The 15,241-nt window shown below is 44.6% G+C and overlaps 1 protein-coding gene across 1 annotated transcript in view; it reads left to right on the top strand.

Annotated features, from left to right (window-relative positions):
- The window catches only part of LOC137353669 (synaptotagmin-1-like), a 65,060-nt gene that overhangs the window by 18,371 nt on the left and 31,448 nt on the right, over positions 1 to 15,241 (top strand). The window contains exon 3 of the mRNA XM_068020029.1: positions 7,831 to 8,015. Within this exon, the coding sequence (XP_067876130.1) occupies positions 7,865 to 8,015 (151 nt within the window). The 5' untranslated portion in view covers positions 7,831 to 7,864. The remainder of the gene's footprint in view (positions 1 to 7,830; positions 8,016 to 15,241) is intronic.

The raw sequence follows: 15,241 nt of genomic DNA, 5'->3' as shown, positions 1-15,241 counted from the left end.
GGTTGATGACCTTTTTGTCAGAACTGGAATTGAGTCTGAGAATCACCATCTAAATACCAAAGGGTAAGTATGACATATTAGCATCAGCTGAGGCAGATGGAAACTATTCACTGAGAGCTCTTAAAGAGCCTTGTTTACTACAACTCTTACAGTTCTTTCTTCGTTAAGAATAAATTTACTTCTTGAGTCTCTCTTCTTACTCATTGATCATTGTTGTTCATCCCTGAATCCATTGCACCTCCTCAGTATCTTCTTTTTCTAAGTAAAGTGACCACAGCCAGTGACAGTATTCCAACTGTGGTTTCGTGATGACTCCACGGACTGTCAGCAATACCTCCTTGGACTTTCTCGGCTGCTGGTCAGAACTGACCAATTAGGACTACCAGCACTGATCGTTACCAATTGTTTCCTGCAATTTAGTGAGTTTATTGGCCAATTACTGCTATCCCTTTTATCTCAGAAGTTTTCACTTGAGCTCTTTTGCATCATATCTCTTTAGGAGACTCCTTCTGAAAGTCAAAACGTTACATGATCCCCTTTGGGGACTCAGTCAATGCCTGTGTCCAAAATGGAGCCACATGAAATCCTAACAGTACAGTTGGCATGAGCCAAGTGATCAATAAACTCAGGATTTCATGGCACAGAGCTTTACCCCATTTATTTCTCATTCTGTCTCAAAAGCCATAATTCAAGCCAGCCTTCAGTTCCTCTCGTACTGACAGCCTTCCAGTATCTTTCTCAAATGTCCGTGGGTGAGCCCAATCTGTGAGCGTTCGTGTGGTATTCGACAGTCAGGGGGCATTGCAGCCAGGGGACCAACCTAATGTCAACACTTATGCGCCTTGTAGCAGGAGTCTCTGGCTGGCAATCCAGGTGGGGAGTACCAGATTAGCCTTCTGCTCCTGGTACTGAGGCCAATGATACCCACTGCCACCGTTGAGAAGATACTGGACCAAAAATCGAACTGGAGCTCTTCACTGGCGATTCAGTGTCATTAAATACCGCAGCAGGTGGTGCATGTATCCATGCATGTATCCAAGCTGCACTTAGGTGTAAATTAATCGACAAATGTAACAGTTACCATGGAGCTGTGTGATCAGCAAATGTAGCAGTTACCGTGGAACCTGCCCAGCAGCTGACTGTGTTTATGAAAGATTTCAACTTGAAATATAAATATGAATGGAAAGGTTACTTAGGCAGATAAAACCATGGCGACCTTTTCATTTCTGTTTGACTTCTTCCTGCTCAGCCTTTTGCTCCCAGTTGAGGTGTATGGTGAAGCTCCAGGGATGAAACTGTTGCCAAGGAAACCCTCTGGATGTCCGTGATGAGGGAGCATTGTGTGACAACAGGTGATGAGAGCTGAGCTTCTGGCAGGTGGCAGGGAAAGGAAAAATAAAGTTTACATAAAATATCTGTTACTGTGTTGTATGCTGGAAATGAGTCAGTGTTATTGGACATAGGTTTCACTTTTATTGGAAGAGATAGAATGTTTTTAAAACATAGTAACTACAATATGGCGTTAAGCCATCTTTTCATCTGGAAAAGTATGGTTACAGTAGTGCAGTGGCTATGGTGCTAAACTGGAAACCTCAGAGGACATGGCCTAGGAATTTTTTTAGGCCAATTTTCAGGAATCAAATGGCTCTCAGATCCATGAATTTCAGGGTCTTAATGTTTATTCAGCAGGGTAAGGGTCATTCACTGTGTAACTGTACAGAGTTGCTGATAATTCAATTACTGAAGCTTTTAATTTTTACAGATCCATCAAAACAGAAGACTTTTTCTAAAGTAGGGTAACTAAGTTGGTCAGTCAGGCATGATTGTTAAGAGGCAGGGTGTTGTATTATTTCAGGACTGCACTGGAAGAGAGGAAATCCAATTGGGATGGTGAGGAAAAGCTTCCTTCACAAAGAGCGAGGAACAAGGAGGTGCGAAAATGAGTGTACGACTGTAGTGTGTTCGTGTGGAGAGAACATCAGGTCCATCAATTGAGGCCTTCAAAAGAGAACTGGATAATTATCTGAAGAGAAAAAATTTGAAGGGCTACAGGGAAAAGGTAGGGGAGTGGGACCAGGTGAATTTCTCTAGCAGAGAGCAAGCATGGACATGATGGGCTGAATGGCCTCCTTCTGTGCTTTAACCATTCTATGACTCTATGCAGTGCATTTTTAATGTCCAAAAGCACTTTACATCAAGATTAATCTATTTTTAATGATGTTGGTTGAGGAATGAATATTACCAGGACACCGGGAGAACTCCCCTGTCCATCTTAGAAGTAGCACCAAGAGAACTTTTAAGATCACTTGAGAGGGCAGACAGCGCCTCAGTTTAACGTCTCATCCGAAAAATGGCACCTCCGATCATATAGCTTCCCTCAGTACTGCATTTAAGTGTCAGCCTAGATATTGTGCTCGAGTCTCACGATCTTCATGACAGAGGCGAGAGTGCTTCCACTGAGCCACAGTTGACACTACATTAACTCTACAATCTACAGTAGTGTACAGAGGCAAGTAACAAAAGAAAACTTGCACTTATATGATCCTTTTCACATCTTCAGTGCATTCAAAACTCACAGTCAACAAATTGCCTTTTGAAATACAATCATTGTTGCCATGCTGGAAAATACATAAGTTAACTTAGGTCTGCTCTGACGTTTACAACAAAATAAAACACAAGCTCATAGGAATGAGAACAGCTAATCCCTAATCTAACTCACTCTGTCCCCCAGGTCCTGTTTTAGGAACTCATTTATTATTTTCCTTATCTGAGTCAATATCCTTCCAAGCTTCACTGAATCAAAAGCTGGTTCAATTCCTATTGAAAGCTAATTTGAGTCAGTATTTAACGATATTAGGTGCCTGACTCTTCCAAATGCTAACAACTCCAGGTTTGGAGAAGATCAGTTCATTAATTTTATGGATGCAAAATTACATTGGCTGTGAATCAGGTGCACTAATCTCAGTGTTCAAATTCCAAACATGAGTTCCAGTTGGGTGCAGCTCATGCCAGGAGTGCTAACATGTAAAATGTAGCATTAAGTTAAATTGGAGCTGTAGTTGTTTAGTTTTTAACCTTGTTCTCTGGTTCTTTTGTATTGGGTTTGCTCCAAATACCTGTTGACACTCACATGGTTAATTCCTTCCTCATTTAAAGAAGTGAAATCACATCACAAGGTAGAGGTAGGTGAGATAGACAGTTCAACCCACCTTAGCTTGTCCACCCACAAAGACCATACAGTAACTCTCATGGCGGCATCCAATCGTTTCTTAAATGATTCTTGAGTTTTCACCTTTACTGGTCTACTCTGAGGTTTCTCCATATATTTAGTACTCTCTGTCTGAAGAGAACTTCCTACCATCAGTTCTGAATTGTCCTTTTACTGCTTGAAATTTGTCCCTCTTTAACCTGTTTCTAATGAACACGGGCTTAGCTTCCATAGCCCCTGTTCAATGATCTAAAAACTGAGCACAAAATATGCTTATCTTAATAGCTGTCACTTTGACACAATGGTTTTTTTGTATTGTCCAACGACAATGGGTGGCACAGTGGCGCAGTGGTTAGCACCGCAGCCTAACAACTCCAGCAACCTGCGTTCGATTCTGGGTACTGCCTTTGCGGAGTTTGCAAGTTCTCCTTGTGACTGCGTGGGTTTTTGTCGGGTGCTCTGGTTTCCTCCCACAGCCAAAGACTTGCAGGTTGATAGGTAAATTGGCCATTATAAATTGCCCCTAGTAGAGGTAGGTGGTAGGGGAATTGAGGGAAGGTAGGGATCTGGTAGGAATATGGGATTAATGTAGGATTAGTATAAATGGGTGGTTGATGGTCGGCACAGACTCGGTGGGCCGAAGGGCCTGTTTCAGTGCTGTATCTCTAAATAAATAAACATCTTTATTGAAAAGGTAAGGCAGATTTGGACTTCCACTAATATCTTTGCTCTGATTAGTGTACCTCAGTTTATCACAAAATGCCTTGGCTGCATTTTCTGTATTGCGTGTCCTCCCCAGAGCTTTCAACATCTACAATCGCTTGAACCATGCCATAGATTCAAAAGGTTAATTGAATCAAACATTGAAACAACTGTTCCCTATCTCTCCACTCACCTAAACATTGCTACCACTTCCAAGTACCTAAATATTGCAACAACGCTCTCAGCTCCACTTAAATAAACACTTCAGTGAAATGAGCAGCAACAATAAACAGCAACACTAATTCCAGCATCAAGAACTCTGCTCAACTAAACATTATCAGGATCAGTCCTTTGTGTTTTGCTTCATATCAATAGAAAATTTGAACGTTTCATTTGAAGTGATCAAACCGACACAGCCTCCAAGCTCCCTCGGTTGCCTCTGCACAGTACAGGTGAATTCATGGGGAAGCTAGATAGCACAGGAGGGAGAAAGGAATAGAAAAAAATGTTGACAGCATGAGATGGAAGGGCAGAAGGGCACTTGTGTGGAGCATAAACACCTGCATGACCCTGTTGGGCCAAATGGCCTGTTTCTGTGCTGTAAATACTTCATAATATTTTATAATACTTTGCTATTTTAGCAAGCAAGAAGAACTTAGGTTCTTTTCCGGATCTCGGGCAGGGCAGCAGTTGGTCTCAGTTCCCCTCAGGTAGGGCACGGAAACATCAGGTAGCATTCCTGATTGTGGTAACTATCCATTGACACCTGTTGGCAAGTTCATTTGTGAATGTTGGATGAGTGTTGGATTGTGCTGCATTGTCCTGTCAGATGAAGGGTTACAGTTATGAAGAGAGAGAGACTTGAGAAGTTGGGTTTTTTTTTCACAAAGCTGAGAAGGTTAAGAGTTTAGGAGAGAGGCTTAGGCTGAGGATTGGGGTGACCTGATGGAGATCTTCAAGCTTATGAATGATTTTGATCGATTATGTAAAATATTAGTTTGACCCCCACTGGAGTATTGTGTCTAATTCTGGGCACCACACTTTAGGAAGGACATGAAGTCTTTGGAGTGGGTACAGTCGAGATTTACCAATATGTTTCCATATTGATGAGGGACTACAGGTATGTGGATAGACTGGAGAAGCTGGGGTTGTTCTCCTTAAAACAGAGAAGGCTAAGAGGAAATTTGATAGAGGCAGTTAAAATCTTGAAGGTTTCAGATAAAGTAAATAAAGAGAAACTGTTTCCAATAACTCAAGGGTCAGTAATCAGAAGGCACAGATTTAAGGTGCATACGAACCTACGAATTAGGAGCAGAAATAGGCCATTCGGCCCCTCAAGCCTGCTTCGCCATTCAATAAAATCATGGCTAATCAAGGTGATCTGCAAAAGAACCAGTGGGGACATGAGGAAAACTTTCTTCCCCAAAGAGTGGTTAGGATTTGGAAAGGGCTACCTGATAGTGTGGTGGAATCAAATTCAATAGTCACCTTCAAAGGGAAATTGGATAAATACCTAAAGGGGAAATTTTTTTTATTTTTTTTATTCATTCATTCACTCACGGGATGTGGGCGTTGCTGGCCAGGCCAGCATTTATTGCCCATCCCTAATTGCCCTTGAGAAGGTGGTGGTGAGCTGCCTTCTTGAACCGCTGCAGTCCATGTGGGGTAGGTACACCCACAGTGCTGTTAGGAAGGGAGTTCCAGGATTTTGACCCAGCGACAGTGAAGGAATGGCGATATAGTTCCAAGTCAGGATGGTGTGACTTGAAGGGGAACTTGCAGATGGTGGTGTTCCCATGTATTTGCTGCCCTTGTCCTTCTAGTTGGTAGAGGTCGCGGGTTTGGAAGGTGATGTCTAAGGAGCCTTGGTGCTTTGCTGCAGTGCATCTTGTAGATGGTACACACTGCTGCCACTGTGCGTCGGTGGTGGAGGCAGTGAATGTTTGTAAATGGGGTGACAATCAAGTGGGCTGCTTTGTCCTGGATGGTGTCGAGTTTCTTGAGTGTTGTTGGAGCTGCACCCATCCAGGCAAGTGGAGAGTATTCCATCACACTCCTGACTTGTGCCTTGTAGATTGTGGACAGGCTTTGGGGAGTCAGGAGGTGAGTTACTCGCCTCAGGATTCCTAGCCTCTGACCTGCTCTTGTAGCCACGGTATTTATATAGCTACTCCAGTTCAGTTTTCGGTCAATAGTAACCCCTAGGATGTTGACAGTGGGGGATTCAGCGATGGTAATGCCGTTGAATGTCAAGGGGAGATGGTTAGATTCTCTCTTGTTGGAGATGGTCATTGCCTGGCACTTGTGTGGCGTGAATGTTACTTGCCACTTATCAGCCCAAGCCTGGATATTGTCCAGGTCTTGCTGCATTTCTACACAGACTGCTTCAGTATCTGAGGAGTCGCAAATGGTGCTGAACATTGTGCAATCATCAGTGAACATCCCCACTTCTGACCTTATGATTGAAGGAAGGTCATTGATGAAGCAGCTGACGATGGTTGGGCCTAGGACATTACCCTGAGGTACTCCTGCAGCGATGTCCTGGAGCTCAGATAATTGACCTCCAACAACCACAACCATCTTCCTTTGCGCTAGGTATGACTCCAACCAGCAGAGAGTTTTCCCCCGATTCCCATTGACTCCAGTTTTACTAGGGCTCCTTGATGCCATACTCGGTCAAATGCTGCCTTGATGTCAAGGGCAGTCACTCTCACCTCACCTCTTGAGTTCAGCTCTTTTGTCCATGTTTGAACCAAGGCTGTAATGAGGTCAGGAGCTGAGTAGCCCTGGCGGAACCCAAACTGAGCATCACTGAGCAGGTTGTTGCTAAGCAAGTGCCGCTTGATGGCACTGTTGATGACACCTTCCATCACTTTACTGATGATTGAGAGGAGGCTAATGGGGCAGTAGTTGGCCAGGTTGGATTTGTCCTGCTTTTTGTGTACAGGACATACCTGGGCAATTTTCCACATTGCAGGGTAGATGCCAGTGTTGTAGCTGTACTGGAACAGCTTGGCTAGGGGCGCGGCATGTTCTGGAGCACAGGTCTTCAGTACTATTGCCGGAATGTTGTCAGGCCCCATAGCTTTTGCAGTATCCAGTGCCTTCAGTCGTTTCTTGCTATCACGTGGAGTGAATCGAATTGGCTGAAGTTTGGCATCTGTGATGCTGGGGATTTCAGGAGGAGGCCGAGATGGATCATCAACTCGGCACTTCTGGTTGAAGATTGTTGCAAATGCTTCAGCCTTATCTTTCGCACTGATGTGCTGGGCTCCCCCATCATTGAAGATGGGGATATTTGTGGAGCCACCTTCTCCAGTTAGTTGTTTAATTGTCCACCACCATTCACGGCTGGATGTGGCAGGACTGCAGAGCTTAGATCTGATCCGTTGGTTATGGGATCGCTTAGCTCTGTCTATCGCATGCTGCTTACGCAGTTTGGCATGCAAGTAGTCCTGGGTTGTAGCTTCACCTCATTTTGAGGTATGCCTGGTGCTGCTCCTGGCATGCCCTCCTGCACTCTTGCAGGAGTATGGGGTAAGAGCCAGGAGTGGAACTAACTGAATTGTCCTCGAAAGGCCAGCACAGACTTAATAGGCCAAATGGCCTCCTTCTGTGCTTTACTATTCAATGATACTATGATTGTTTCCATGGTCAGTGGGACAGGAATGAGATGGTGCAAATTTAAGATAACCACAAAAGGAATTAAAGTGAGGCTCGGAAAGAATTCTTTACACAGAGCATGATTATTATTTTGGGGTGGTCATAATTTTTTCCTGAGGCTTCATGCTTGGTAATTTATTGGTTCAAGGCAAGCTGTAACTTTGGATGTTTCACTTGTGTGACATTGTCTCTGTATTTTTTCAGACTTTTCCTTGCCTCTTGCTATTCAAATAACCATTTCATTCCAATTCCTATAGGATTAACATCCATCAGTCTGGTTAAAAGCTGAAAATGAATGCAGCACGTAGGGAAGCCGCAATGGTATCTGCTGTGACAACTCCAGAGTCAGAGCCAGACCACAATGTCACGGAGACACCAAGCAAACATGATGTGTTCTCACACATGAAGAACAAATTCATGAATGAACTGAGCAAAATACCAAGTAAGTCACTTCAGCCAACTTTGAATTCTTGGATTAGAGAACATTCCAGTGAAATCATCAGATCTTCATGAAGTATAGCATACCTGCATATGGGGAAATTAGGTTCTTTTGGCAACAGTTATGGGGATGTCAGGTATATCAGAGAGTGTTACAGTGAGGGGCGTGGGGTATATCAGAGAATGATACCGTGAGGGGTGTGGGGTATATCAGAGAATGATACTGTGAGGGGTGTGGGGTATATCAGAGAGTGTTACAGTGAGGGGCGTGGGGTATATCAGAGAATGATACCGTGAGGGGTGTGGGGTATATCAGAGAGTGTTACAGTGAGGGATGTGGGGTATATCAGAGAATGATACTGTGAGGGGTGTGGGGTATATCAGAGAATGATACTGTGAGGGGTGTGGGGTATATCAGAGAATGATACTGTGAGGGGTGTGGGGTATATCAGAGAGTGTTACAGTGAGGGATGTGGGGTATATCAGAGAGTGTTACAGTGAGGGGCGTGGGGTATATCAGAGAATGATACCGTGAGGGGTGTGGGGTATATCAGAGAGTGATACAGTGAGGGATGTGGGGTATATCAGTGAGTGTTACAGTGAGGGGTGTGAGGTATATCAGAGAATGATACCGTGAGGGGTGTGGGGTATATCAGAGAGTGTTACAGTGAGGGATGTGGGGTATATCAGAGAGTGTTACAGTGAGGGATGTGGGGTATATCAGAGAATGATACAGTGAGGGGTGTGGGGTATATCAGAGAGTGTTACAGTGAGGGGTGGGGTATGTCAGAGAGTTACAGTGTAGGGTTTGGGATATATCAGAGAGCATTACAGAGAGGGGTGTGAGATATATCAGGGATTGATACCATGATGAGTATGTGTCTGTCACTGGGTATTACAGAGAGGGATGTGGAGCTTATCTGAGTGTTAGAGCAAGGGTGTTTAGCTCCTAACATCTATTGATCACTGTAACCCAACTCAATTGGATGGGTTCTGTCAATCTCAGTCAAGGGCAGCAGATGGGGAGCTTTATAAAAGCAATTGGTGGTTCCTTGGTCTATACGTTATTTTTATATTGAGACGTTTGGTAATATTTTTCACCTCTTGTTTTCCTGAAGTGCTATAAAACCTGAAAGTTTATTGACTCTCTGTGGAATTTATGGGGTAAATTTTACAAATGAGCCCTTTCAGCACAGAGGCTTGCTTGACGGAAATGCAAATCAGAAAATCAACTGCGTTGATCAACACCATCCCCCCTGCCCAACGATCTAGCACCATTTTAATTCTTGGCTTGAGATCCTTGAGTCACGCAAGGCTGTGCATCAGAAGCACAAGACTGTAAAATATACCCACGAGCTTTTTTTGTTTCATTTATTATTGATTTCTGCTTTCTCCTTTATTTCTTACTATTTCTTTTTCTTTCCCAATTAACCGATTCAGTGCATGCAAGAAAATGTAAGTAGAACATGGAAAATTACTGTCGCGGTCTTAATTATTACAGCTTTCAATGTTGAAGTCTGATGAGGTGAATAGTATTCACGATATGAGGATGCTGAGATATGTCAATAGGATTAAACATTCTGTGTGAGGATGTGATCATAATACAATTGAATTCCTTGTTAAGTTTGAAAGCGAAAGTTCCAGTCTCAAATAAGAATCTTAAACAAAGCCAATTACATAGGTATGAGGGGAGAGCTGGCAAAGGTTGATTGGGTAAATAGACTAAAAGATATGACAGTAAATAAACAGTGGGAAACATTTTAAAAAATAATTCAAAATGTTCAACAAAAATACATTCCATTAAAAAACGAAAATTCAGCATGAAAGAGCCATCCATGGCTTACTAGGGAAGTTAAGGATAGTATTAGATTAATAGAAAAGGCTTATAACATTTTGCAAAGAATAGTAGTAAGCTTGAGGATTGGGTGTGATTTAGAAACTAGCAAAGGGCCACTAAAAAGTTGACAAAAGGGAAAATGTAGAATATGAGAGTAAACTAGGCAGGAATATAAAAACAGATTGGAAGAGCTTTTAGAAATATATAAAAAAGGAAGAGAGTAGCTAAAGTAAACATTGGTCCCTTAGCGACAGAGATGGGAAACCATCATGGGGAAGGAGAAAATGGCAGAGATGTTGAACAAATATTTTGTGTCTGTCTTCACAGTAGAAGACACAAATTACACACCAGAAATGGAGGGTAACCATGGGGTTAATAAGAGTGAGGAACTTAAGGTAATTCATATCAGCATTGATAAAGTATTGGAGAAACTTAAGGGACTAAAAGCCGACAAATGACCTGATGGCCTACATCCTAGGGTTCTAAAAAAGGTAGCTGTTGAGATTGTGGACAGGATTTTTATTTAAATATGAGGGCAGGAACAGAGGCAAGGCAGATGCTTAAATGCGCCCCTTAGGTCAGTGTGTTTCCGGATGTGAAACTGACATGCTATGAGTTTAAAAAGCTCCGAGGAGAACAGGAAGATGCAACCCGCCTGAAATGGATAAATGGCTAGTTATGGCTCTTACAAACTTGTTGTCCGCTCATTAAGGACCAGTTTTGAATTTTCTTTATAAGGCATGGGAACCTTGCAGGATCTCAACCATGACAGGGAGGAGGAGACGCTAACACAGCAGGGAGCAAATCAGAACAGCAGGACAGCAACAAGGGACATTTTGCAGGGGGAGGCTGCTTTGGGGGGTGGGCAGGTCCTTCTGCATACTGGCCTCACGGGTTCATGAGAGGGGGGGATTAAAGAAGACTCCACATTCCAATTGAAAGGATGGAAGGACATAATAGGAAATGGGATTAAGCTACTCTGAGATAGATTCGACTAGCAATGAGGAGCAGCACCTGCAGGAGCAGAGGCAGATCCCTGAGCAACAGGGGTGCAGGGGTGAGGAATGAGAGGCAGGAAGGCAATGAAGGCGATACCCTCAGCATAGGGTCTACCACCAAAGGAGATGCTACCTGGACATGTCAGAGCATCAGTACTGCAGAAGGCTGTGCCTGTCCAGCCAGATGCATGCTGACTTGCGTGCCCTTGTTGAGGGTTATTCGAGGGTTCGCAGGAACTGTCAATATGGCTTTCCCATGGCTGTAAAAGGCATGATGGCCTTGCACTTTTTGCAACCAGTTCCTTCCAAGGAGCGGCAGCAGACATTGGTGGCATCTCGCAGGCAGCAGCCATCATTGCATCACAGAGGTAGCAGGTGCTCTGTTTGAGAGAGCAGGAGATAGTAGCACTCAAGCTCAAAGAGCAGTGGGATTTGCCTCCTTTGCTGGATTCCCTCAGATGCAGGGGGATCGTTGATTGCACCCATATGGCCAGCAAGGCACCAACTGAACAGCCAGGGAGATTCCTCAATAGGAAGGGATTCCACTCCTTATACTTTCAGCTGGCATGCAACCACAGCAAGTGGTTTAAGCCGCTGTGTGCACGCTATCTTGGAAACTGCCATGACGCTTCTATCCTCCAGCAATCGCAGGTGCCGCACTTCTTCATGGAGCCATCAGATGGCTGTTAGCGGACAAGGCTTATCCCTTGAAGATATGGCTGATGATATTGGTTCATAACCCTGTCATGGAGGCTGAGAGACACTACAACCTATGCCACCTGAGCATAAGTGTCATCATTGAGCTGGCCAATGGCCTCATGAAGATGAGGTTCAGGGGCTTTGATCAGTCAGTGGTACCCTACAATACACTCCCTCAAGGGTGTCACGCATTGTGGTGGTCTGCTGCGCTGTCCACAACATGGCCCTCTAGAGAGCTGTGAACCTTGAAGAGGAAGAAGCATCAGAGCCTGTACTGTTACGTCTCTCTTGTGCACCCTCCACCAGCGCCTCCCCCTCTGCAGGTGACCTTGTGAGGGGAATAAGAGAAAGTGGTCATGAGTAATCAGCACAATCAACAGATGCTTCTGCTGCTTAAAATAATGAGATGACAGCTTATGCATTGCGCAGGGAGCATTGCCATGCATCCTTTAAGCATGGAGAAGTTGAGATCTTTTCACCATGTCTAGGTTGGACTCTCGTTTCTCCATCTCCAACATCCCCAGGCTTGCCACTCTGGCCAGTTTAAAGGCCAGCTCCTCAAAATGCATCAATGACATGAGCTGAGGCACTACACCATCCAAATGTGCCCTCCTGATCTCCCTGGGGTTGTTCTCCTTTTGGCCTGCAAGGTGAAGAAAGATGCTAATAGGACAATGCCTGTCTCCCTCACCACTTGCAGCTTTTCATTCACATAAAATGTTGCAGTCTTCACTGTAGCCTACTGTCCAATAGCACTAGTGTTATGAACTATGCTAAAGGGTCATTCATGCTGCTGTGCACACATCTCTCCTATGGGCAGGAGAATGCTATATGCCCTCAGGATGGTCCTACTTTTGCATTCTGATGTCTGCTGGCCAGGAGGCGTGCCATCTGGGTCTCACCTTCCAGACCTAAGCAGGTCATTAAAATGTTTCCTGCATTGAATCCAGTTTCTCCTCACCACTCCTCTGCTGTTGACCTCATGAGGTGCCTCTAGTCATATCTTTTTGGTTTGCCTTGTCAGCTTTCTCGTGATGCTGGCAAGGAATAGGATATTTCTCCATGATGTCACCTCCTGCAGCAGCACCTCAAGTGAGGCATCAAAGAAACTGGGTGGAGGGGGTGGGGGACCCTGGCACAGAAACCCTCCCTACCCACTGCCCTCTGCTCAACTGCCGCGCTGCTTCCTGTGTCCCGCCTCCCTTCCTGCACCCGCCACCGCTAATTGGATGGCGATTGCAACTCTGGGCAAATTAAGTTAATTTTCAATTTAAATAGCAACGTGTGTGCATTGTCGAAGCAGTGCGGGGTCACAACCTGGAAATGAACGCAACGTCGGGGTCCCGGTCCTGGAATTGAAATCTCGCCCAGTGGATGCCCTGGTTATGGTTTTCCAAAATTCCCTAGATTATCGAATGTTTCTAGTTAATTGGAGGTTAGAAAATGTAATACTGCTATTCAAGAAAGGAGGGAAAGAGAAAACAGGGAACTACAGTCTAGTTAGCCTGATATCAGTCATCAGGAAAATAGGGAATCTATTATTAAGGAAGTTTTAACAGTGCACTTAGAAAATCATAGTATGATCAGACAAAGTCAATATGGTTTTATGAAAGGGCAATCATGTTTGACAAATTTTGCTGACAGTACAAAGCTAGGTGGGAATGTAAGCTGAGGAGTACACAAAGAGGGTTTTCTTTTCGTTCATGGGATGTGGGCATTGCTAGCTAGGCCAGCATTTATTGCCCATACCTAATTGCCCTTGAGAAGGTGGTGGTGAGCTGCCTTCTTGAATCGCTGCAGTCCTTGGGGTGAGGGACACCCACAGTGCTGCTAGGAAGGGAGTTCCAGGATTTTGACCCAGCGACAGTGAAGGAACGGCAATATAGTTCCAAGTCAGGATGGTGTGTGGCTTGGAGGGGAGCTTGCAGGTGGTGATGTTCCCGTGCATCTGCTGCCCTTGTCCTTCTAGCTGGTAGAGGTCACAGGTTTGGAAGGGGCTGTCAAAGGTGTCTTGGTGAGTTGCTGCAGTGCATCTTGTAGATGGTACACACTGCTGCCACTGTGCCTCGGTGGTGAAGGAAGTGAATTTTGAAGTTTGTGGATGGGGTGCTTTGTCCTGGATGGTGTTGAGCTTCTTGAGTGTTGTTGGAGCTGCACCCATCCAGGCAAGTGGAGAGTATTCCATCATGCTCCTGACGTGCTCTGTAGGTGGTGGACAGGCATCTCTGGTTTGAGATGGTCCTTGTGTGGCGTGAATGTTACTTGCCCTTATCAGCCAAAGCCTGGATATTATCTAGGTCTTTCTGCATCTGAACACATTATCTGAAGAGTTGCGAATGGTGCTGAACATTGTGCAATCATCAGCAAACATCCCACTTCTTATGATGGAGGGAAGGTTATTAATGAAGCAGCTGAAGATGTTGGGCCTAGGACACTACCCTGAGGAATTCCTGCAGTGAGGTTCTGGAGCTGAGATGATTGACTTCCATCAACTACAACCATCTTCCTTTGTGCCAGGTATGACTCCTGCCAGCGGAGAGTTTTCCCTCTGATTCCCATTGACTCCAGTTTTGCTAGGGCTCCTTGATGCTATACTCGGTCCAATGCTGCATTGATGTCAAGGGCAGTCACTCACACCTCTCCTCTAGAGTTCAGTTCTTTTGTCCATGTTTGGACAAAGGCTGTAATGAATTCAAGAGCTGAGTGGCCCTGGCAGAACCCAAACTGAGCATCAGTGAGCAGGTTATTGCTGAGCAATTGCCGCTTGATAGCACTGTCAACGACCCCCTTCCATCACTTTGCTGATGATCGAGAGTAGATTGATAGGGCGGTAATTGGGTGGGTTGGATTTGTCCTGCTTTTTGTATACAGGACATACTTGGGCAATTTTCCATATTGCCGGGTAGATGCCAGTGTTGTAGCTGTCCTGGAACAGCTTGTCTAGGGGCACGGCTAGTTCTGAAGAGCAAGTCTTCAGTACTATTGCCGGAATGTTGTCAGGGCCCATAGTCTTTGCAGTATACAGTGCCTTTAGCCGTTTCTTGATATCCCGTGGAGTGAACCAGATTGGCTGCAAAGAGATGTAAACAGGTTAAGTGAATGGGCAACAAGGTGGCAGATGGAGTATAGTGTGGTGAAGTGTGAGGTTATTCACTTTGGCAGTAAGAATAGAAAAGCAGAACATTTTTCAAAAGGTGTGAAGCTTCTAAATGTTGAATATACTGAGAGACTTGGATGTATTTATAAAAGGCACACAGAAAGTTGGCATGCAGGTACAGGAAGCAATTAGGTGGGCAAATGGCTTGTTGGTCTTTATTGCAAGGGGATTGGAGTACATAAATAAGAATGTCTTGCCACAATTGTATAGGGCTTTGCTGATCCCAACCTGGAGTGCTGTACTGAGTACTGTGAATCTTTGAAATTGTATCCCCAGAGGGTTGTAGTTGCTCCATCATTGAATATATTAAAGGCTGAGATAGAATTTTGGTCTTTCAGGAAATGGAGAGCAGGCGGGAAAGTGGAGTTGAGGCAGAAGATCAGTCATGATTGTATTGAATGACAGAGCAGGTTCGAAGGGCTGTATGGTCTACACCTGCTCCTATTTCCTATCTTGTATGATGATGGGCAGAAAAGTGGGAACCTTTTTGTTTTGTTCTTGGACGTGGGTGACACTCACAATGTTGTATTTGTTGCCCA

This window comes from Heterodontus francisci, chromosome 41 (assembly GCF_036365525.1).
Source record: "Heterodontus francisci isolate sHetFra1 chromosome 41, sHetFra1.hap1, whole genome shotgun sequence".
NCBI lineage: Eukaryota > Metazoa > Chordata > Chondrichthyes > Heterodontiformes > Heterodontidae > Heterodontus > Heterodontus francisci.
The sequence above is the reverse complement of the archived record's forward strand: the minus strand, read 5'-3'. Positions and strand labels throughout refer to the sequence as shown.